The sequence below is a fragment of the Engystomops pustulosus genome, chromosome 1 (genome assembly GCF_040894005.1).
Source record: "Engystomops pustulosus chromosome 1, aEngPut4.maternal, whole genome shotgun sequence".
In the NCBI taxonomy this organism is placed as follows: domain Eukaryota; kingdom Metazoa; phylum Chordata; class Amphibia; order Anura; family Leptodactylidae; genus Engystomops; species Engystomops pustulosus.
In genome coordinates this window covers 212,850,360-212,876,825 of record NC_092411.1, presented here as the reverse complement: position 1 = coordinate 212,876,825, position 26,466 = coordinate 212,850,360, and the positions used below count along the sequence as shown (strand labels likewise).

The window sequence follows — 26,466 nt, the reverse complement described above, 5'->3', positions numbered from 1 at the left end:
TACATTGGATGGCTAGGATGTATTCCACTTATTCGCATACAGCTGGATATGACATACTGTTCCTCCGCTCCCCACTGAAAGAGGTTGGAGGACTGGACATAGTTTGGCTGCTGCCCATTTTCAGGGTGTCTCCCGTAATTGTCTTATTTAGGTAATTATGGACAGCTATAGACTGTTACATCAATGGGGATCTCCCAGAACGTTCATTCAGTAGAGGCAATGAATAGATGCCATACAGTCGCATCTCTCCCCATAGGCTTTTATAGCCACCCCTGAACGTATATGTCACTCAGAAGAAGAAAGCAGGATGGAAAGATGTGAAAAGTGGCATGTGCCAGAAAGAAAAGCAACAAGCTGTGCAGCCATTTGTGACGTAAGCAGCAAAGCAATAAAATGTTTATTTTTGATAAATTAATTCAGAATAGAACAGAATTTCAAGCCTTTGGATAATCAGGGCTGAAGGTTGAGCTAAATTACGCTAGTTGCTAAAGCAACGTGAAATAACATGTTTACTGACATTTCCCTACTGATTGCATTGGATACTGAATATAATGATTTATTTTGTTCTGTCTTTTATGAATTTAAAGACATCTTTTCTCAAATTATCAAAACTAAGCTGATGGGCAAGAAGCACTTAGAATAATTTCCTAAAGGTGAAGAACTTTCTCCTAATAATCACATGTGATTATGGCATTCTATCTATTTTTACTATCACTCTTATTACATGGCAGGTTGTCGAACACATTTTATAATTTAGGAAATTCAAGAGATGGTATAGGTTCTGCTCCTGGTTTTAGCTTTAAAAGATATTGTTTCATAAACATGACTTATTTTCTAGCAAGCCAAAGAGGGTGGAAGAAAGTAAAGTAAATATTGTCAAAAATGTTTGTGTTATCTTTTTTCAGCATTTTATATTTGTATGTTAGTCACATTACTGAACAGGTGTGAAAGTGGATGTGGATAACCTGGCAAGCTGCTGCTCAGTAAACTTTTTAGACTTTTGTGACTTTTCTATGATAGCATTTTCATTGAATTTTTGTTACTTTTTCAAAGACAGACATTATTGCGCTCTTGGTCTTAAAGATTCATATTGATCTCATCCTTCCCCTAGAAGACAGCTTGTGACAAACAAATAACATCAAATCTGATCTCTTACCTTTGTCCCTGGTAGGCCAGGTAGCCCAGGTTCTCCCGGAGGGCCAAGAAATCCAGGTTCCCCCTTTAGAAAAAAATATGGTTAGAAAGAAAAAAAATCTAATCATACTTCAATTGTATTAATATTAACCTCATAAATAATTTGTCGTCACATAATGGCCAACAATTTTTATTTATTTTTAATTTATTTTTTGTCTTAGTTACCTTTAATTAAAATTATAATTTTTGAAGCAAATTAATATGCAATATACCATATAATATGCCATATCTTTCCTCAACCAGCTTTCACTTTTTTGGATTGGTCAATATAAAACTCACATAAATACATATTTTCAGGAATTAGTAACTGGATTTTTCCATTAACATACTGGCTGTACAGTGTGAAAATGCAGTAGCCACATGGCTAGTGGCTTATCCCAAGGCACAGATGTTTTCATACTTCATAGACTTGGTACATCAAAAACAAATAATGCTGGAAGCTTCTGATTTCATTAAATTGCATTAAAAATTAATACAACATTAATACAATACAATTAATAGAATTTTACAATTTTTTTTGCTGTATCAAAAGGTTAGGACTGAAAGGACATAAAAGCACAAATATGACATAACAGTACTTTATAGATTTAGAATTGTTAGTATAAAATAAGAAAATGTATTATTTACAGGCAATAAGCTTATGTTAATGGCAGTAACCAACATGACAAACATGAGCAGCATCACTTTCAAAGAATAAACTTCATGATATGTACATTTCCTACTCTTGTAATTCAACTGTTATGGTGGGTGTATGAACATGAGCATGGGCTGTTTTTATAACTTCAGCCTTTGTTGTTAGGAGAAGGAGTTGTGTAGTCATCTCAGCAAAGTATATATATATATATATATATATATATATATATATATATATATATATATATACACACATATACATACATTATATATACATACAGGGAGTCCCCTACTTATAAGAACACCCAACTAGTTACCCCTAGTTACAAACGGACTTCAGGATGTTGGTAATTTAATGTACTTTAGATCCAGGCTACAATACACATCTATAACAGTTATCTAAGGTGTCTAATTAAGCTTTAGTGTTAATCCTGGGAGGGGGGGGTGGTATGCTGATCATTCCATTTTGGCCAGTTAATAGCTGGTTTAATAATAATGATTTTAATAATACAAATGCATTACATATTATTTTCTAGACTAGATTTGATTGCAAAGATCAGAAAAGTAATGTTCCTTATAACACAGAATCCAAGAGGTATATACAGGTACTTTTATCTACCTGCAATAGTTAAGATGTCAGCTACTAATGTGCAACTAAATATAACACAAATGACAATCCGCACTCAATAGATGTGCTGCACATACATGGATTCCTGCAAACTCCATTTCGATGGAAACAAAGAAACAATCTTTTAGGCATAAATCTATACGCTAATGGTGAACGCCAATCATTTTCAGATTGTTTTATGTCCTTCTACTTGTTCTTGCAAGTAAAAGTAACTAACACATGTTGTACAGGTCAAGGAGAAATTATGTTTTAGGTCAGTCCTTCTTGACAGGTCTGCAAATTGTAATCCTGGCTGTACCACTCTCTGCTATACTGGAGAAAACATCCACATATCTTGAACTCCCAAAGTTGACAGCTCCTGACTTTAGCCCATCTGAAGCTTAATATTATAACCTTCCAATTATGGATCCATAGCCGTGAAAGTGCACTTGCCGTACATGCAATAGATTTTTTTTATAGGGATATAAAAAGATTATGTTTATGGTGAGCACTGGGTTATCCCTGCTACAGTAGTAAATGGAGTGGATGTGTATTGGCGACCACCAATCAGCAAGTTACTATAAATTAATGCATGTATACAAAACTTATCCTGGTAAAACTGTAGACAAAACTACTGGACTAATGAACTGAAGGTAAACATGGTATTTTTTGTGATGTATCACATCTGTTTGTAATGTTTTGTGGGTCAGCAAGAGATCTCATTATGGTGCAAGATGGAAATCAATGCCAACATCCGTATTATGGGGCACATTTACTAAGAATGTTGGAAACTGCACTCAAAGTGCTCTGCACCTGTATAATACTGGGTACAACAGATTCATTAAGAACATGTGCCAGAAATCTGTCGCTTCCCTGCTAAGGCCGACAGAGTTCACCAACTTTTTTGTGGTGCGACAAACTTTTCATGTTATATCCGGCGCACAGTCTGACTGAGCACTCGAGCGCTCCCTAATTTCACATTACCTGGTTCCCTGCTAGCATAATGTGGTGAGTTTTGGCAGAGGAGCGGCTGCAGCCTGTGTGTCTCCTCTCCTCCACACTCATCCACCTCCCTTCCCCCTCCGCACTTCCTGTCATGTGCATTAAGAAGGCAGGGGTGGAAGGGGGATAGTTTGGAGGAGAGTAAGAGTACATGAGGAGACACGGGCACGCACAGACTGCAGCTGCCCCTCACCACATGCTCAGTAACAGGTTCGCTTTAAGGCTTATACTGGCCATGCACCAGGAATTGTGACTTTTCCAACCCTGTGGATCGGTGTCAAGTGGGCATTACTGGGCCGCAAAAAAAGGCATGAGACTTCCCATACCTGCGCAATAGCTATAGTCTGCACCCTTTCCTAGCGCAGGTTATAGGACAGTACACAGGAGAATCCAGCTGTAAGATCTCAGCAATTCAATAAAACCTGCAAATTTACAACAGGTCTGCAAAATTTAAGGCAGATTTGAACACCTATTTAAAGGTTTTCTCATCTTGTACATTTGTGACATATCCACAGGAGCCAACACCTAGCTACCTTCTCATTTCAGATCGTGCTTGACAAAGGTCGATTTAGACCAAAACTTCGCTAAAAGAAATCCTGTGATCTGTTGTTACAATATATGATTCATATAAACTATATGATATGAATTAAAAGAAAATCTAAAAAATCAACATAGGATGTGTGCTACGTTCTTCTCTACTATATCCGCAGGATATGTCATTGACAGCATAGGTGACGATTCCAAGGTCAGGCTGAATAAAGCGTTTGACGTGCTCCTCAATTTTTGTTATTCCTATAGACTTTAATGAAGAGTGGCTCCGGTGAGCTTCCCCTCTCCATTCATGTCTATGGGAACAATTACAATATCCTCTACTATTTTCTGTGCTCCAATAGAACTGAATGGAGAGTGCATACATGACAAAATCTCCAATGAGCAGTGGGATGCAGTCTGTGGACCCCCATTCTTGAAAGAGATGTAGGTCTCAAAGGTGGAAACTTCATATATCATTTATTCATGACATATCCTTTGTTTAAAGGGAACCTGTCATCAGGAAAGTCATTTTTACCTGATGACAAGTTCCAATAGCCTATGGCATGTTCATTTCGAAAATACCTTTGTCAGAAATATAAATAAAATCATTGCTTTTTAATAATTCATTTTACATTACCTGGCACCGTGCCAGCAGCTTGTGGTGAGTTTCAGGGGTATAGGTAGTTGAAACGGCACAAGGCATCTTCTTCTCAATACCTCCTCTCTTCCTCCACACTCAGGGAGCTGGGGAAATGCTGAGGGAGGGAGGGCTATGAGTGAGGAGAAGGTGGGGGGGGGGGGGTATAAAGGGGAAGAAGACTTGTGGTGTTTAAAAGGCCCCCTTCTCCTTGGTAATGTAAAATAAGCAATTAAAAAGCACTGTATTATTCATGTTGCTGACAAAGGAATTTTTTTAATCAATGTAGCATAGGCTATTGGAACCTGTCTTCGGGTAAAAATGACCTCCCTGATGACAGGTTCCCTGTAAGTTATAAAATGTACAAGATGGGAAAACCCATTTAAAGAAAATCTACAGTCTGATTCATAGTATTGCACCCTGCAGGATCTGGATGTGCAATATTTGTTTATGGTCTCCTGTACTTAAAAAAGGATTTTTAAAAAAATATGCTAATGAACTGAAAGTGCTCCAGGGGCATGTTATTGCCTCTGCAGCTAAAGGCTTATAATGGACATGAATAAGACACTTTGCAGCGAAACATGTTGATCTTTTGGTATCTGCACGTTTATGTAGCATGTGATTTTCTCCTCAATAAAGCAGAAATCTTTTAATTCAATGCCTGCAAGGTTACAGTGTGCCAGATACGTTTTGTGTTTTTGCTATTGTTGGTCCATGACAGTACCGCACCCGCAGTGTGGTTTGATGCTGAACATCTATACGAGGAAGGGGTGAGCTGGTATTCCTCTTTTACATTTGCTTACACCTTATAATGCTCCCTACTGTATGGTCGCTGACATCACTTTCAATTTTCAGTCTCTTATAAATGCACTCAAATTGGAATATGAAATACACAAGCCTCTCGGTGATACATATACATTATACTATTGAAAAGTATACACTGCCTAGTATTTGGCCTACCAGCTGCGGACATAATTCTAACCACTATTAATTTACTCAAGGCTTTACACTAGAGTTGGGAAAGGAATGTTGGCTTTGTAGCTTCTTTCTTGCTATTTATATGGCAATCCCGTGGTTTAATATTAAAAGTACATAGTATATTTGACCATTTCACACAGGTCTATTCAGCTTCCTGTGCTTGGAATGTATTAGCACAAAACGCAGGCCATATAAAAGTGCCACATAGAGGTAGAGTAGGTTTCCAAATGCTGCAGATGGTAGCAGTATTGTTTAACACTATTTCCTGTCTAATGTGGCTAGTGTAAGAGGTCACTAGGAATTTCTATTACAATGGACAATTATCGCTGGTTATAAGTATAATGCAGCCAGGTGTATTTTTTTGTTAAAAAGCTTAGTTTAGTTTAATCTAACCATTGCTCCCTGTCAATGTCCTATTAGGATACTCTTCCATTTTAATATAGGAATATGTAAAATCAATAGACAAGCAATTTATTTTATAGTAGTAATGCTGCTGTTTTAACAGTATAATCATTACGACATTAAAGGGAACCTGTCATCAGTAATTTGCCCAATAAACCACTACCAGAATATTGTCTAACAGCAACACTTTCTAGTTTTTGTTCCTTTCATTGTCCAGTGTGGTAGCATCATTTAGAAAATAAACTTTGAAGTGAGATGCAAATTGGGAGAGGAGGAGAGTTTAACACTGAAGTCAAGGTGGGGAGCTCTGATCATCTTTTCCTCTGTGATTGACCTCATTCAACGGACTTCGGAAGATGTGGTTAGTGATGTCTCTGGATACAGGACCATCAATTAAAATACAGGGGAATTTCTGAGGAAGAAAGAGCTTGACTTCAGTGTTAAAATCTCCGCCTCCTTGACTTTATAGAACTAATTTACATCTCACTTCAAAGTTTATTTTCTTGATGCTGCCACCACACAGGGCCATGAAAGAAACATGATACTGAAGGTGTTAAGCTCCATGGCAACATACTGGTAGTGGTTTATTAGGTCAATTTCTACTGCCAGGTTCCCTTTAAGCCATTTTAATTGTGAGTACAGTAGTTATTTTTTGATATGCTTGTGTGTCCTGATGCTCGTTGAGTAGCAGTAATGAGTTTCTGGAGCACACCTTGAAATTTTTGCTTTTTAAAACCCTTTTTTTAAAGCATGATGGGGACACCACAGCAAGAACCTCTGATGCCAGCGGGTCAGATAATTAACATCTGATTCTGGACATAATAAATCATCCCAATATTAATATACTATATTTGATGTGTCCAGTGAAACATGCTGAGGAAAGCAAAAGGATATTTCAATTACAGTTAATAAATCCAGTGCAGAAGTATGCCTCCCCCCGTTGTACTGGTGTACATATTGATTTAAAACTTTTATGTATTTAACCCTGCATTTACACTGACGTACACTTTACATAGCCCGCACGGCTATGGCAGGATAGGCATAGGTCAGCCGCGATGGAGAGGAGGATGGGTGACCCCTCCCCTCTCCATTGCAATGCATTTGGTACGGCCCGTAACACGGGGAAAGATAGGACATGCTCTATCTTTTTCCCGTGCATAGAGCAGTACGGTGCCGCACGTGTGCAGCACTGTATCGCTCCATGCGGCCATTACCTATGAGGGGGGGGGGCATATGTATGGCTGCAAGTTTGCTTCCCTGTATTTCCCTGTATTTCTGTGGACAGCAGCTATGCAAAGCGTCTGATCTGTATACAGCTGTGAATGGCTCTTACTGAGGTCTATTATAAATAGAAGTGTAAACTAACAATTTTACAATATACTTCATATTAATTGTGTATGCAGATGCAACTACTGAATTTCCGTGGACAGCTTGTTTTCTTCTAATATACATGACTTCTTGTCAGTTCTATATTCATTTTTCAAAAGATGCTCAAATAGTGGGAGCACCAAAGGGTCATAAACATTGTATATGTCCTATTTGAGATATCATGTACCTTTTAAACTTATATATGGGGAGTTTAAAAACAATGGTATCTGTATAGCAGCAGCCAAGTGTTCGACCACATTGGTATCGTATTAGTATTTTGGAATACAATGTACACCATTGGGGTTGATTCTGTAATTGACACTGAAAATAGCAAAACAATGAAATATCAACATTAAGGTCTAAAAAATAAAAATGATACATATAGGAAACTACTTGGAAATTAACAGGTGCACGTCTCAGGTTACTGCATGTATATTATGCCTAACTTGGGGTTGTAATATGCAGCGATTTAATGTGTGGCCTTCTTTCCATAGCTCCCACTGACAAAAACAAACACTTTCAGCAGTGAAGGAAGAACTAATATGGAGCAAATTTCATTGCCTCATTACTCGAGTTTACGAGTCCCTTTTGCCTTCCATCTGGAGCGTGTAGTGCCAATGCTACAAAATTTGCTTAAATTAAACTACAGGGTCACAAAGAGTGTTTGTTTCTAACAGATGTTCATGTGGCGCAAGCTAAAAGAAGTGCCTGGTGTACTACATATAAAATCAAATCTAGGTCTAGATATAGCTCTACAAACACACAAGCCACCATAAAAAACGCCTTGTTCTAAGGTATGACAGGAAATATGGTTATTGCGCGATATCACAGCGAGTGTATATTAAATATTTTCCTGTTCCTAGAGGTTCACTACCCCATGACATGATCCCTACCTCAGGAATGTAGGACAGAGATTAACCGGGAAGCAATTATTTCCAAGACATTTATTACTTTTCTTTTGATATAAAGTCAAGTCAATCCTTCTGTGAATAGCACGAGAGAACATAGTGATTAATGCTCCGCAATCGCTCAGCAAGTATTATTATTACATCCAACTTCCTACTGTAGGGCTAATGGCAGCTCTCATCAGCATGATACCTGCTACAGAGGATTACGCTGAACCCAGCAGTAAAAAGAGACTGCTTTCCTTTCCGTAATGGAAAGTGGAACATTTAAAGAAGGAAAACCTCGAGAATATTTTCATTTCTTTAAATATTTCCTCCATGGCCAGAGCTTTATATAAAATGATGGATATTTATAGTTGCATTAAAAAAAGCCTGCAATTACATCCCGCTCAGACCAGCTTTATATGTAATGACTGCGCTGAGCTTTGCGGTGGTCTTGGAAATTTTTTACAGGCATTTGATTTGTTGTAATCCGTTTTATGTTTTGAAAATGGTTATTTACAGGTCTGTTTTGGCTATTCTTTTCTCTATTTAAAGGGAAAGTTAAATTATTTTCTCTGTGGTACAAGATCTTTCCAGAGGGTGGTTAGATCCCTTATGTATTGTGGCTAAAATAGGCTTTTCAAAATTCATAAAATTCTTAGCAACAGGTCTCCAATAGCCATGGTTGACTGTTCTATTGGTAGACCTTCCTTTATAACATTTTAGTTGTTTAGTGTTCTTAGTGTAGGATTACAAAATGGCTAGCCTGACTGTCCTCTGGTATCCAATCCAAGCATATAAAATCTAATGCATTAAACAGAGAAAAGCTGAGGCCTGAATGTTGTCAGTGCACAATTGGTCCATCCACAAATGTAACCTGACCCTATCTTTCCAAGGTTCATAGGAGGTGTAGGGCACTGTCAATCCAAGTTGGCTGGAAGGTAATGGACTGTGATCACCAAGTAGGTCACCATTTTTAGAAAAAGGAGTTGAGTCAAGAGGTGGGGCTACCAGTGACGGACAGTTATCTCTCTATGCAAAATCACATATGAAGTGTGTCAATCTCTGATAGCTCAGCCACTGGGCTCAATTACTGTTTTAAAGGATGGGAAAGGGAATATAAACAAGTTATATATAACTATGTATCAGTCTGCTCAGCTCTTACTGCTCTATAAAACACAGCATTTTCATGGTGATGGGTTCCCTTTTAAAGAAAGATTATTACCCACTAAAGTTCTTAAGTTATTAACCCAGCAATATAGGAATTCCTGGCAGGAAAATTTATCACAAAAGCTCAATAGGCATTAAACACCGGCACCGGGCACATTATGTAGTGCTTCTGAGAAGGAGTTTAAAATCCTGTGGTGTCATAGCAAGTACATTGCATCAATATCTAAGCAAAAGGGAATTTTTCAAATATTGAAAATGATTTCTTTAATTTTCTAATAGATGAACATATAAAAACGTTTCATTGTACCCTTTTACATATCTTTCGTAAATTATCTGACTGTTGGAGTAAATATTTCTAGTTGGAAATAATCTCCATAAAATGACTGCACACATTATTGGCAGAAATGTTTCCTTACACTTCCCATAAGCAACAGTCCCAGGGGATAAAAATGTAACAATGTATCTGCAGTTTGATTAAGAAAAAATGACATTGCTATAAATGACAAACTGATAGATACCGAGTTGAGACAGATAGAGATCTGCCTATATATCACACACAAAGAAAATGTGTAAGATAAGAGATCAGAAGTGATTGGACAGTGAAAAATAAAATGACTGCAGGCAAAAAGTAGAGAACATGTAAGATGGGATATGAAGAAAATGATGAAGGAATGACAAAAGGTCTTCAGAAGTAAGAAATAGTAAATTGTAAGAGATAACACACAAGAAAGAAAAATTACATCCATAATTCATGTTTTATATATAGCTGTTCCTGTTCTAGAGGCTCAATATAAGATTTTATTTACTTGCACTTCGCTTTCAAATTGCTTCATTCTCTAAGTACAATCGATATGCAATCTCCATTCTTTCCAGACACCTAACCATGAATAAAGGGAAAACATTTCCTATTTATTGAAACTGCAGCAACATTTCCGCTAGCACTTTCCTTGTGCTCCACTAGAGGGAGCAAGCTCTAAGAACTTTCCATGTGAAAAGAAAATCTACAACTGGCATCACTAAGATATGTATTTATAAAGTATATGTACAAGGCTGCAAAAAATAAACGTCCATACATTCTCAATTCTCTAATAGAAACAAACAGCATTCTTGCCCTATAAAAGTCTTTAATGTACAAACACTGCAGCATCCACCAGGAAAACAATGGTGTTCCATATTGTTCTCTTAATTCATCAAGTTATGATATGGCATTATTTCACTTCTGTTAAAATTACTGTACAATTCCTGTCATTGGACATGCCAGTGCATTATGCCTAGTAACATCTGCCTTCTACTTTCCAGATATGCAAGTGGCACACTCCAATTGTATAGTTTATCCTGCAACATTTTTGAAAATGGGCAACAGAACAAATTAAGGAGAGAATTACTGGGGTGTAAACCCCTGGGTTGTAGCTACAGCTTTTCTTTGTCAGTAGGCTACTGCAACTACCATGCTCATGGGTGTAATGTTCACCAGCTCAGTTGGTCATGGCACACTGCAACCTATAAGAAAAGGATCATAGTGGATACCCTATGACAGTGATGGCGAACCTTTTAGAGCCTGAGTGCCCAAACTTCAACCAAAAGCCACTTATTTATTGTAAAGTGCCAGGACAGCAATTTAAGCAGTAATTTATTTCTGCTTGTTCTTTGACAACTTTCAATCGTTCAGCCTCCTTAAGACACCAAGGCAGTTGAAAGGAGGAGGGAAAATTCCCCTATCATTGTAGGACGATTCTGTAGGAAGATTCTTTGAGTCCGGTCTGGTGAACTTCATGCTGGGTTGATGGCCTGGGTGCCCACAGAGAGGGCGCCGAGTGCCGCCACTGACACCGGTGCCATAGGTTCGCCACCACTGCCCTATGAGGTCCCTAGGTCCTCTTCTTAGTGTGGCTTCTTAGAGTACTAACATGGCTCATACATAAAGTATGTGATTCTGGATAAGTGCAGTCATCGAAAACGTGTCCTACATAATAAATCAGCCAATGTTTGGGATCGTACGCTGGGTAGACCATGACATTTTCTCAACTTAATTCTATATTTATCAGGTTTAGAACAACTAGTATACATACATGACAATGCACCATCATGTGTGCTATACCTACTTCATATACTGTATGTGCACCTGTTTGGGAGGAGAACCGGTTTAGAACTTTCTACCTCAAACCATTCACCCATCAGTGTGAGGCTGATTTAAAAGAGTTGCATTTGTTTCTGTAAATGGCACAATATGGATCAGATTTCAGCTAAAAAAAATAGTAGAGAAAATAAACATTCATTGTTTTATATATTGTTGAATTTATTTTTTATGGTTGCTTTAAAAAAAAATTATGGGGGCCTCCACCAGATTTTTAACCTGAAGCCCCTCCATTACCTTTAGGCTACTAGCACATACGATCTGTTGATTGTGTCCTGTCCTTAATCACCGTGTTAAGTCCAGATAGATTTAAAAAAAAACTACCTGAGTTCCAAAATGGGACAGGTACAGCACACCCAAAATTTGTGGCTCTGGAAGTCGGGTCATACATGGAGACATGTATAAGAAGCCATATAAATTAATGGGGAGGTATGCCAGCCATTGAAACAACGACTAGCACATGTACATATTTGATGAAATCTGTGAATATGGTTCACTTGATCAATCACATAGCAATAAAAGATATCAATATTCTTACACCACCTATAACTCTATTCTTCTAAACTGTGAATACAGGCCTGGACAGACAGAGCCAATGGGGAGTTTTAAATCAACAAAGGCAGCTAGTATTGTGCTCACTGTCCAGACGTGTAGGTGGTAGACATCTATTATAGAATAAGAGTCAACATAGAAAAGATATTCATAGAAGGAAAAAGAGAAAAATGTGCTGCAATAGATGTATTACTGGCACCTACAGTTGATGTATTAAAACATCCAAATGAATCATAGCACAAATCTTCTTTAGCCTTTTCATTGTGCACCATATTTCATCCCCTAACATCTTCACTGAAAGTGTTTGTTCTACTATTAACAATTGGATTTGTCTAAAGCTTAAGAGAAAAACATTTCCATCCTCTTTCTACTTTGAGGGAAACATCATTTACCTTATAAGAAAAGCTTTTGTTCACATTTTTAAGAACCCTCAATGATCCTACAATCAAATGTTCTCTCACTTAATGATGGAAAAGCAATAATGTCAAATAGCTTGAGAATAATGACAGATATAATTCAGCAAGACTTCTTCTATAATCCATATTGCCAAGGATACTTTTTACTTTAACTAAATTCTAAACTTAGAAAAGCTTGCAAACGAGAATTTCCCAGCAAAGAATGAATTGCTCATGAATCGAACAGGAGATGACATTTGCCTTTGTTGGACAGAATACATGTGCATACACTGAGTCATTTTTGCAAAGTCTTCTGACTAATATGTACATTAGTAAAAAAATAATGTCATATAAATACAATAACTTAGATGTATTTACCTTTATCCCAGGAAGTCCAGGTAGCCCAGGGAGTCCTGGTTCACCCTAGAGAAGAATTATTTTACAATATAGAAAAATATGTTGTGATTAGCAGTGAACGGATAAATGGAGCATTTTGGGAATCTTGTTTGTAGATTTTACAGATTGGAATCAACATTAATAGTTTTGAACCCTGTATCTCTAGTTTTTCAAAATAAAACCTATTCTCACTGGGAGATGAATACTAGATCTCAGGTACATTCATCATGAAGAACCATAATGTATACTGCCCAATGTCTCTAAAGAACTGTCCATCCACGTGGTACCTTAGAGGTGAATTCAATGTTCTGATCATCCCTTGGAGAGTATTATCATTTTTTTTTATTTGGGAGAATAAACCATATCAGCCTGCTGGTGGGTGTGAGTCCAAAATTCTTATGACAGATCCCCAAATAAGCCTGTTACAGAATGGAACTGAATACAAGCTTCCATCATTCTTTACTAGTATTAGAGTATTAGTACCCGATTCTTATCGGGTATTTTCCCTTTTTCTTAAAATCTATAATACCATGGCTGCCAAGATAGCAATTTGTTCTGTTTCCCAGAACTGGTGTCAAATGTATTTTTTCTTACTAAATCTGGGGCGTGATTTCTAGTCAGAAAAATATTGTACATGTGCACATATAGGTTTACAATTAAACATATGAGCACAATTTTTCTTATAAATCTTGTATTTAGTTATTTGGTGCTGTTTTGGGCACTCATTCATGTCTTAAAGTATATTTTCTGCTCTTTGCAGAGGTTTAAAGAATTTAGGAACATGTCATAAATTAAGATCACAGACAATGAAGGCAGGTCACAAAATAAGTTTTACTTATTTGTTGAATCCCCCCAGTGTTGCAGCTTTGATGCTTCTTGATGGTCTGTGTTTACAGGGCATGGAAATGTGACTGCAACCAATCACTTGTATTGAGTGGCTCATTCTTTATTTGTTGTTAATGTGACATCATCTCTGCAGACTGGTGGGGAGCACTGGAGTAGTTTTCCCTTGCAAAAAGGCATCCAGTTGCAAAATGTGAGTAATTATTTACAGATAGTAAATGCACAAAATCGCACCATAGATTTAATTAATATCGCAGAATGTGAACAAACTTGATGGACTCTGAAGTTGTAGAAATTAAATGGTTGCCAAAAGGAAAAAGGGCATGTTTGCGCTTAAATTTTCCTTTTTTGATGGAATCAACCTAATGGTCTCCAGCAGAACTTTATCATAATAATGTTTGATGTTCAGTGCGGAGTGACGGTCTAAACAGTTAAACATTCAGTCTCCTTTTTTTTGTTAGAAGCTTTCTCTATTTCATCCTTACAACAAAGCTTTCTATGTCTATTTCTTGCTATTCGGTGACGTTCAGAATGCTTTAATTTTAGAAAATTACCTGAAGTGTGATCGCCACCTTCAAAGAACAGAGCAAACATAATTTTCACTTCTAGGCTACATGAAAGTAATCTGTGTAGATTGCTACCAAAGAAATGTCAAGCAATATTGTGTTTTTTTTTCTGTTTTATCAAATGACCTGTTTGTCAGTTCAGCAAAGTATATGTACTAGTGCATTACGGCAATCCGTCAGTATTTCTGACCTTCTGCTGACAATACTAGGTAGTGTTCCCAGAGAGGTGTTAAAACGTACCTAGATGTTTTTTGTAGTAGCATGACTTTGAAAATGTCAAAAACTTTTAGTTGAGACCTGCATGTTAGCATAAGGTGATCCTTCACCATGAAGTTTTCTCAGCTATATGCAATGAGCTTCTCCAAAGTCCCTCCGCTTTATTATAGGTAAGAATAATTGCAACCAACAGGGGCCTACTATAGCTCTCGCTCAGGGTCTATGGAGTCTCTTTAGAGTAAAAGAACTATCCTCAGAGCAAAGCTTTTCTTCATACCTATGCAGCATTTCAAAACATACACCAAGGTATTTTCAAAATACATTCCAGGGTTCCTAACTTATCTGGGCCAAAATTGCTGACAAATTCCCTGGTTATAAGAAACCTGCAGTATACCCTTTTCCCAACATTGCAGGGTCAAGGTGTAGGAGGTAAAATGGCGCACACCTCGAATGGTCATCTTAAAGGGTTAATTTTATTTGATTGTTTTTAAAATAATTTGTATGGATACTACAAGGATATAACAAAACGTAGATGTCCTCCTTTAGACATATCTATGTCCCCTTATATAGAAAGAATCTCTCTATATCACACATAAAGATTTAATCAATTGCACCTATCATAAAACACCACTAGGTGGCGATGAAGTGTTAGAGAATATAATCTTTTATTTGTAATTCAATTTTTTAAAAAGATACACAACATACATTTAATTAAGGGAATGCCAAAAAGTTGTTATCACAAAAAGTTTAGGTGGTACAGTCAATATACTTATATTAAAAACTTAGAAAGAGTAGAAAAATAGAAAAAGGTGATGACAAGTTAAAAATTATTGCACTAAAATTCAGAGACTAGCTGGTGACTGTATAATGCTATTGCATCGTTGTTTGCCCGGCCAAGTGGGAGTTGGATAACACCAATATCCTATAGTTTTCCTTGTTCATGTAGAGTCCCTATCTAGGTGAAAATTACACTTTTTGTATTTAGATTACCTTTCTTTTTGGTGTATCTCAGAAATGGCATATGCCGGTCACCAGCGTCAAGGTCTCCACCTCGACGCGCGTTTCGCCTTCAGCTTCGTCAGGAGGAATAAATTGTGGTAATGAGGTCCTATTATTTAAACATTGTAATGTCCAATGAGGATGGCGTATGTTAGTGGGAGGGGAGGAGGGAGGGGATGAGATGCGCGAATGGAGTCTCTTTAGAGTAAAAGAACTATCCTCAGAGCAAAGCTTTTCTTCATACCTATGCAGCATTTCAAAACATACACCAAGGTATTTTCAAAATACATTCCAGGGTTCCTAACTTATCTGGGCCAAAATTGCTGACAAATTCCCTGGTTATAAGAAACCTGCAGTATACCCTTTTCCCAACATTGCAGGGTCAAGGTGTAGGAGGTAAAATGGCGCACACCTCGAATGGTCATCTTAAAGGGTTAATTTTATTTGATTGTTTTTAAAATAATTTGTATGGATACTACAAGGATGTACAAGTATTTCTCCTTCTATACCTTAACCCTACAATACCAATGATCTGAAGCAGCGAGATTACTGTATTCCGATACAACAGAAGGACTGCATCCTGACCACTGAAAACGCTCCATTTAGAGTTGTTCCTTAATATGCACAACCCAAGAAGGTGAGCAATTAATATCCTTTGTACTTATTAACTTTACACTTTAAAAGACATTTCCCCTCTATTTTCCATCATGCCTTTTCCCAACATATTAGTGGTCCATCATGTTATGTAAGTTTTCATTCTGGTCACAGTGTCTGGTAGCAGTGCCTCAACATTAAGAAAACTTAGGGTTTAGCCAGGTATCTCTGTAGCTTTTATACACTTTTGAGTATTTTCACATTCGCTAACCAAATCATCAAATCCGCAACAGTTCTATTATAACAACACTATAATAAATGAAAGACATTTTTGTTTTGGAAATTTCCCTATACATCTATGAGAAAAGAGCATAGACAAATAGAGATTTTCCATGTATACTGTAAAGCTATATTCCCAAAAATGTCATCATGGGAAGTACTTGCCTCCTGCATGCTTTTTTTAAAGGAAAGCTACTATTAAAATCAAGCATGATAAACCTGGGACACTTACTTATAGATACAAGTACCGTGACTATGGTAATCTTCTTATATTTGTTAGCCATGGCCTCCTTCCTTCCAAAATCAACTTTTAAAATTATTTTAAAAGTCTGAGGGGCTACCCTAGCCCCCGTGTGATCTGCATTTAAATACTGTTATACGGTCTTTCCCTTAAGTCAGCATCTATAAGTGTCCCTGGTTTATCATGCTTGATTTTGAGGATAGATTTCCTTTAAACTATGTGACACTATCCAAAAAAAAACTATAAAGTCATAACTGATTTTAGCATTGTACCTTAACATAAAGGGTTATCATTAAACTACAGCCGCTTAATTTTTAGAATTGTTTGGAGTCACAAAGATCAGAGCCCTGCTGATCATAAATAATGGCAAATCCTAACAATATTCTATTATTTTATGAGATGAGGATTCCAATTTATTGACTATAAAAACAGTTATTCCATTTACTATTTAGCACTCAAATATTTTAGAATGTCCTCACCCATATTCTAATTTTTTATTCTAAGTTTATAAAAAAAACACAGGTATATGGATATGTTATTAAACGTTAGATTTATCAAAGTAGCTTTGACTGAATGTGGTTCATGTTGTGTATTTTGGTGCATCATAGTTTTTACACCAGGGGAGAACAGACTTGGCATTAAGACTTTCTTTTGGACTTCTGACCTTGCACATTACGAAAGAGTAATACATTTACCAGCGACACAATGGGGCACATTTACTAACAACAGTGCAAACTGTACAAAATGCAGTTTGCCTAAGTATAGTGCAGGGTGCGCCAGATTCAGGATTTCTGGCGCAAGTTCTTCATGAATCTGGCGCCCTCTGCACTACTTCGGCTGACTGCATTACTTTGCTTTTTTGGTGCACTTTTAACATGAGGCGTGTAATACAATTCAGTCAGACTTCGCATGGTAAATCTGGCACACGGTCCAACTGAGCACCGGAATGCCCCCTAATTTGTGTTGCATGAAGACAAGTGCAGCTGTGCCACAAAAGGGCCGCGTGCAACACCAATGTGGCGCAGACGCTTCTTAAATACTTGTGCAAGCAGTTTACACCTGAAAAGAACATGCAAAGTCCGACAGAAAACTGATGCACAGCCCTTAGTAAATGTAACCCTAAGAGGCATTAAATGGCTTGTGTGGTTTTGGAAATAATGGAAAACAGTTGATTAATATTCCCCATTAGCTCTATGCAGATATTCTCTTACTTCCAGGTCAAGTGAGATCCATAATCTTTAACTCTTATGTAGCCCCTTTATTCAGCACAATCCAGTCACAAAGCTGTTAGTTTCTAGCTAATGAAGGTATTGGTTGGTTTCAAAGTCAACAAAAAAAGTTGCTTCATAAACCTGCACCAAAACCTGGAATTTTAATTAAATAGACAAAAAAGTTCTGCTACTTGATCACCCATTGTATCAGTCAATGATGACATGCCTATATATGCCACCTGCCCTCTACAGCCTATCACTAGCCTCAGGGGTAGACGGAATGGACCACTTCATCTTGTGATTTGCTGCAAGGAGTCAGTAGTAGACCTCACAACTTCTATTTCAGCAAATGTAATTTGTATCAAGCCTTGGGAACACCTGGTGTTGCTGATGGAAAGTTACTACTGAGCGGTCTTTACTTTTCCCATAAGACTTGTCTGACATGAGGATGTCTTTTCATGGTGTTATGATTTTGATACCAAGGAACATTTTTAACTGGATAGTTCATTAGTAAGTTTCTATGTACAACATTACTATCCAGACAGAGATACAAACATCAATATCTATGTAATATAAAGGGTTGCTTTTACTAGATTTTTATTGGTCAATGTTACTAATAGATACTTGAAGCGATGCATGTTGAGAACAATTAATCAAACACGGTTCACATTGTCCCTTACAGAAGTTAATGCTGTTGCTTAGTTAAACATGCTGTGTTAGCATTCAGCCATAGCAGCTTTTGTAGCCGTGCTGTAGGTTAGATCATTTAAAATCCAATGCAAGCCATATACACAGGAATGGTCGAATAAAACATGTGACAGTAACAGCAATAGTTGTATTACTTTTAAAAAAGGTTATTCCATGTAATGAATTTCCAGCAATATATCCAGTTATGCCCTCATATACATTTTACAGAAATACACAATTTAAAAATGTAATATTTAAACCCTAAATATTTAGTAAACATGGGCATAGTAAGTCATACCTTGTGTCCTGGACGGCCTGATTCCCCAGGTTCTCCCTGTAACAGAAACAGCGTAAGACATACCGTAATCAAAACATACAGAAAATACTGGAGTGGAGAAGGGAGGTTTCTTAGCCCGGTCTTTTAGCAGCTTACTGAAGTTTGGGGTGGGTTTCCCCCACCACTAAGGTGTGAATTCTATGATAAAGACATTCACCCTTGTAGTGGTCCACTATATATTTCAGACATATATATGTTTCCTTTGTAATACTGCCTGAGTATAATTCGTTTCCACATACTTTCTTTTTGCCTGTCCCTAAAATAGTATATATAGCGAAGAAAAAAGCAGTGGCACTCTGCAGTGGCACTCTCGGATGAAATATAAGTGGACTTTATTGTTCCATGTGGCAGTGCGGGATGGACGCCAACCACGGCAACAGGCCGTTTTGCGCAACTCTCAAGCCTAGGCGCGAAAGGCCCCTCGTCTGCCGTGGTTGGTGTCCTCTCCGCACTACCACAGGGAACAATCTGAGCAGTGAGTGCCACTGCTTTTTTCTTCGCTATGTTTATTTGTATCTTCCTTTTTGAAAGTTGAGCACCACGGAGTGGCTATACATATTGATCAGCATCTTCGCTGTCTTGCTCCTTGATGCCTTCCACTTGTAGATCCGTTGGGAATGTTGCTTTGTGACTCTGCTGTGCCTCAGAAACATTTGCTTTTTAATTTGCATATGTTGAATTGGGTTGAATAAAAGAACCATTGAACACGTTTCACTATTTGGGAGTGCTGCCTTTTTGTGAAATATAATTAGAATAGTGATATTCATTATTCTTTAGTTCAGAAAGTGAATGACCCAACCTTTATGCCAGCAGCAGATGATCCAGCGTCTCCCTAAAAATATAAAATAAAGACATGATGAAATTATGAATATCTTTGAAGGAAAACTACTATCAGCTGGTAATACACTTATTAAAATAATCATAAATAAAAAGTGATTTAATTAGCTAATGGCATCTAAAAAATTATGCCTTAATAGTCTTGATGTCTATAAACCAACTATTTCACCTTTTAAAAGCCACCTGTCTGAGGTAAAACTGTTCTAGTTGCCCATGGAAAACAATAAGAGATCAGCAATAATTTTATACACAGCTGTTGGAAAATGAAAGCTGAGCTCTGATTGGTTGCCATGAACAACTAGAACAGATTTTTGAACTAAGACACTCAAGATAAATCTCCCGATGCTTTCCATTCCAAGCACAATGATACAAGAATTATGTAACTATAGCCCTTCAGTGAAAAAAATGCAATGAAAACTCTAGTTACTTGGGCCTGTGTTTAGGAAAGCATGGAAGAGACACTGACATATGGTAGCTTGAAAATACATAAAAAATGGCTTTGAGTGTAGACAAAACCCACAGACCATTAGAAGTAAAAAGTTCCAGGCGTCAATATTTATGTGCATTTGCTCCATTGATAACGTAAGATTAATATTTACCAGTAGATGAAAACTCAATGGCCCATCAAAGTCCAATGGTCCATTACATAACAATAACAAGAATAAATGGCGTTCTCATGAAGAATGGCCCAGAGATGTAACTTTGTATACTACCTAATACGATGCAATCACTGCTCAGGAAGCTTGAAAAGTGACCTAACATGTGAGGCCTTTATTTGTGAGCGCACTGGGAACCATGCTGGCAGTCAGATGTAATTTCCTGCTGAACAATAATTGGTCTTAACGATATTCTTAAAAAAATAAATGCAAATGACACAAGCTGTGAAATGATTACATGTGAGGGTAGCGAAGGCCGGGGGCTGTACATTATTGTTTTATCAGTTCCCATTATTTTGTGAGTTGAAATGCTTTTTTATTCTAAGGGAAAGTTCTCTACATGACTTAATTGAATATTTAATTTAACTCTAAGTATTACAATGATTTCCATAGCGGTGCTAATTATTTAGCCATAACAAAAGAATCCATATTTTCCATAATTTTTGCTATTCAAATAATGAATAAACATGACCTGCACATAATAGAAAAAAAATACTGGCAAGCTTTGGTTACATATAGTTATGACAAGAGGCCCCTTGGATAAGACGAAGAATTGCTTACTTATAATACTGACATGTTTTACTTTCTTCTAATGTTTTTGTACATTTTCCCTATTTAATGGTCCTCCCACAAGTTTCAAAGTGTCAAATACTTTTGTAGATAAAATACATGACACATTCTGTGAAAACTTAGCAGGAAATACTTATAATTTAAATATCATTAGATGCCTATGAGCAAAGCCCATAGACTGGTATTAATAACATCGGTAGGGAGAAGGAACAATCAAAAAAGTAAAACATAAATTTTATTTAAACTTTAATAAACTTTGGCAGTGTCATGCAATTGTCTAAATTATAACCCTGCCTAGCCTGAGAGATACATGTACCCAATGGGGCCATACAGTACCTTTGTGTGCCTCTGGTTTTCTAATGCTTCATAGAGGAAATTATGTTAAAGGGTATTCCCATCTGGATATGCATATTTAATTTTATTCATCTACCATATACATACATTTCTTTAAAGTGGTTGTCCGAGAGTTATGAAAAAAAACAAAAGGTGGCCGTGAGGCGGCTGCATAAAAAAAAAAAAAAAAAAAAACTTACATTCCGATGTCCTCTGGGTGTCCCACACTGCTTTCGCTCCTCTCCGCGCGCCATGTAAATAAACATGGCCACTGGAGCAGTGCTGGATTCAGCTTCCGGCGTGCCGGGGCCGGCCACGCCCACCCTTCCCTATTCACAGCACTGTGAATGCGGGCCGGATGGTTGGCGGGTTCGGCCAGAAGCTGAATCCAGCACTGCTCCGGTGGTCATGTTCGTTTACAGGGCGCGCTGACTCGAGCGACTGTAGAATGGGACACCAGGAGGGCGTCGGAAGGTAAGTATATCTTTATTTTTGTTTCATAACTCTCGGACAACCCCTTTAATTACATGTTATTAGAAAAATGGACCCGTATGAAGAGAACTTCCCATAAATGTAGTCATGTTGTCATGGCAGTGATGGCCACAAATGCACCATTGCAGCAGTGCGCAATCACCTCAATTCAGTGTTCAATATCACAGGACGCCTGTGGAACATGCAGCAACTCCCGGCCATTTCATATGCAAAAACAATTTGTTTCTGTCTGTAATCTCTCCAGCAGCAGTGGTCATATCCAAAGGCCTCCAACTCTAGGGGACCATATGACTACATTCATGGGAAATTATCCCCACACAGGTCAATTTTTAAAATAACATTCAAATGTAGAAATGAGAGTATAATGCAGATGAATTAAATGAAATGTGAATGTCCAGTTAGTAATACCGTTTAAGGAAGAATATTTTCTTACCGACTAATCACAAGTCTTGTTGCCTTTGGAACTACTGACATGCTCACATATATAAGACACCAAACTACAAAATTTACTTGTATTATCTTGTGTTGGAGGAAACTATAAAAGGGTGTTGTTTCTCTTTAGCATTAAGAGGTCCTAATCAAAATAAAATTTAGCAAATAATAGAATTGTCCACTTCACTATGTGGCAACTAAACTCAGCCAAAGCTTTACTCCTTCCTGAGGTGCACTAGCCACATGATTTTGCAGGTAAAATAGATGTATATTAAACTGTTAAACAATTTGGCACCACTGGTCGGCATGACATTGGTTGTGTGCAGTATTTGTACTGCCAGCCTCACCCTTATGGTATGTCCTAGAAATGACATATCATTAAATTAAATAAATAACTATTCCATCCATGATAGTAGAAACTGCTTAATCATATTGTCTCTAAGTTGGACTAACCCTTGAAGCACTTTGCACATAAAACTGGGCAGAGATATGCAGAAGTATAAAGCATTTAAAACTGAAAGACCAGAATATAAACAGTAACCAAAATATAAACAGGTATCATCAACGTCAAGAAGGCCACTCTAGCTGATAAAGCTAGATCTTTATGGAAGTGGTCATTTCAACATTGTCAAAATTCCTATGATCCCCATAGGGAAGCACTGAGGCCATGTAGCCATAATTTGTCTAGAAGCCCTAGCCTAAATCTTCTCTAGTTGTTGTAGTTTGAAATCTTCAAAACCGGAATATTTTCATTTTATGTGAAGTACACAGCTGATTCCATCTAACCATGACTTTTTCATTATGATCAAAGTCTAGTCTATTTTGTACATTGGTGTTTTATTTGAAAAATCCTGTTTTGTTTGAAAAATCCTGGCAAATCTTTTTAGACAAGGATAAGTAATACAATGTTTTAGAAAACATTTGTGGGTAAAACCTGGCAAAACCTTTTTAGACAAGGATAAGTAATACAATGTTTTAGAAAACATTTGTGGGTAATTACATTGTTTCTGTTTCTTAAACATACATCCAGAAGTTCAAGTTTGTGGTCAAGCTCATCAAGTGGGTGTCGAGAGATCATGCCAATTCTTTATGAAAGATCCAACATAACACATCCACCACTTTGTACACGGACACCAGATTCTACCTTTCAAATGTCCATTTGCATCCTGTTATAAGTTTTAGTAAATGTAACATCTTGTGAAGTCTAGTCTTCTGGTTACTTTAGAAAAGATTAACAAAAACACAACTCTTCCAACTTACAGTACTAAACATTAGAAGGTGCAGCAAAAGAAAAGTGCATGAGAAAGCATGTGGGGAAGATTTATCAAGGTGTGTAAATTAAAGTTTTTGCAAAAAAATATGTCAGCTTAGCATGTTGGCCACAGCACCCGACAGATACATCAAGAGGTCTACACCTCTTGATGTATCCACCAGGAAACAGGGGCATGAACTTTATCATAAGCCGATGCACAAGCCTTGACGTATGATAAATTCCCCTCTGTCACTATATGCTGTCACTAGGGCTCAAGTAAGCTGACAACCCGCATAATTATGGACAGAAAAAAAATCTAAACAGAAAATAAAAATACATTAGAAAAAAGTGATAGTTTTAGGTATCTGGTTTTAAAAAAGAAAACTGCTGATACCTTCCCTTTAACAATGTGTATATGCTTTAGATGAACTACAATCAGAGCAAGATGGAGCTTTACCTTTTCTCCTGGTTCACCTTTAGGACCATTTTCTCCCAAGTCACCCTGCAGCAAAAAAAAAAAAAAACACTCTTTTACTGCAATTCTACATATTATATACTTTAATGTATATTGTATTTACCATAGGCCCTTGCTTTAGCATAGCATCACATTCTGTAGGTAGTAACTTATCAGTTGGTAATTGTATATATAATATGTAAAATTGTTGTCAAAATGACCTTCCTGAAATATATTACTAGTTAATGATGACGCCATGAAGAGACGCAAATTCTCCTAGATGACATACTGTATAAGCATTGGAAATCTGACATGGCTAATACAGCAATAGAAAAATCCAGAAAAGCTGTAATAATGACAATTTATTTGTCTGTACTATCCCTTAAACTATATCTCCCTCACCAAAATAAAATATTTTTGTTATAAACAAAACTGATTAGTGCTTGTTGTTTAAAGATTCCTGGAAATTACAAAATAATGAAGAAGAATAGCTCTTTTATGTACAGCCTAGTAACATGTCATCTAATGAAAGGTCATAGGAGTAAACCACAGCCTTACCAGTGTCTGTGTGATCTCAAGACATTGGCATGATTGTTATGACATTTTATGTTGCCATCTTTTTCAATCAAATATCTTTCTCAGTATCATCTGTCTGTCTGTCTATGTCTGAAATCTCAATTGTAAATCATAAAAACATAAACAACATGTGTTGATGAAGCAAAACCAAACATACAGTAAATAGTAGTGAGAATTGTGATCAGTGGACGTCTCATCTCTGCGGTGATGTGATGAATTTATGTTCTGTGATCTACATAGTCCTTAAAAGATGGAAATATGATTTATATGTGCAGCTGGCATTGATTTTATTGCTCTGCAAAGTTAGGGCATAAGGTATCTGGAAGTTTACGGGATCCAGAATTCTGACGGGGGCAAACGTCTCCATTAATTTGTAGATATACTTGTACATAAATGTTTAATTATGGATTCTATGAGGATATTTCTATATCTACGCTACTACTTACCTTATCCCCCTTCTCTCCTTGGTCACCCTATACAAATAAAAAGATAAACTTTCACAGTTATACATATTTATGGCAAGGTCAATATACACACTTTAAAATTATAATTTTGTTTAATTTCCAAAGAAAGGTGAATAAAAACAAACTGTGATTCCTTCCACTGAATGATTAAATTATTTGGGAAGTGTTTGACTTCCGTCTGAAAGCAATAAATTACAAGTATTATTAACTTCTTAATAACTGATGGATGAGGTTTTTACAGTGTAAATTATGGGCACTTCTTTGGACAAAGATAAAGGACAAAGGGCCCTGCTGTGCGATGTACATGACTTTGTTATCACAGCCAAGGAGTGCCACTAACACCAAAGATGGGACATACTCTGATCCTAGCTGTCTAACCCCTTAGACTGTGGTGTACTAATGGCTCTACATAGAGAGGGCCCTCTCTGCCATCCATCGCCACTCAGCAGCCCGTCACACAAAATCACTGTCTATGCGAGTGCTTGAGATAGCAGAGCAATGTCCTTGGCAATTTCCAATATTCCTATACTAATGCTAAACTTGTTACTCCAACCATTCGTGAGAAAGGGACCTCCCATTCTCTGTTCTCGGGAATGCTGGGGGTCTCAGCAGTTGAAAACCATAACCAATCAGGTTGTTATTTCCTGTCCTTGTACAGCCCTTTTATTAAAAGTTGTACTGTAAGTAAAAAGTAAAACTGTAGCTCTGATTAACTTTAAGATAACCAGATATCATGTCATTCAATAGTAGCAGCAGCTCTGACACAGCCTCTGTTGACTACATAGCGCTTATTCAGTGCTGCTTACTGCGTTCTACGCAGAACTTCTACAAGAGAGAACTGCAGCAATGTGTTTTTGTATTATTTCAGGCCAGAATTATTAGTTTAACTCAAATTACATTAATAGGAAACATGAATATTGAGATTTTTAGCAAAACAATGATTTAAATGATGATGTATAAATGCCTCTAACATCAATAAGCAAAGGCAAAATAATCAGATTATCTCTACAACTTTCAAGTCCACTTATACATTTTTTTCCATTCAAAAAGTGTAAAATCATACACTACAAAATCAGCAATTGTCTTGGCTATATAAACACATGAAAGGAAAATCAAGGTAAAAGATCAGGACATGTACAGAATTTCTATACTGAATATGTATGATAAGACAAGACATGTATTTGGATTGATTTCCAGCAGATTAGCAGACATGTCATAGGAATATATCAACCCTACAGGTGACAACACAATAGCATTACAGTAATTATAATATTGCTTTCTTCAGCTGCAGGCAGTGTCTTAGCTGCTCACCTTTATCCCTTGAATGCCATCTAATCCAGGTGCACCTTGATCCCCCTAGACAGAAGGAAATGAAAGGCAGCAGTCACATTTTTTAAATGAAAGCCCATAGCCATAAATGGCAAAGATTATGGAGAGCGAGTCTCAGGTCAACTTAGTTCCTATTCACAGACATCAATACAAGTAAAAAGCTGATATATGTAGAATTAAAATAATTTTTAAATTAAATAATAGTCACAGCA

The 26,466-nt window shown here is 37.1% G+C and overlaps 1 protein-coding gene across 1 annotated transcript in view; it reads right to left on the bottom strand.

Annotated features, from left to right (window-relative positions):
- The window catches only part of COL25A1 (collagen type XXV alpha 1 chain), a 311,581-nt gene that overhangs the window by 62,131 nt on the left and 222,984 nt on the right, over positions 1-26,466 (bottom strand). The window contains exons 13-19 of the mRNA XM_072119318.1: positions 26,237-26,281; positions 24,908-24,934; positions 23,889-23,933; positions 19,659-19,691; positions 18,821-18,856; positions 12,869-12,913; positions 1,157-1,219 (exon numbers count right to left, since the gene is read on the bottom strand). Coding sequence (XP_071975419.1) covers positions 1,157-1,219; positions 12,869-12,913; positions 18,821-18,856; positions 19,659-19,691; positions 23,889-23,933; positions 24,908-24,934; positions 26,237-26,281 — 294 coding nt within the window. The remainder of the gene's footprint in view (positions 1-1,156; positions 1,220-12,868; positions 12,914-18,820; positions 18,857-19,658; positions 19,692-23,888; positions 23,934-24,907; positions 24,935-26,236; positions 26,282-26,466) is intronic.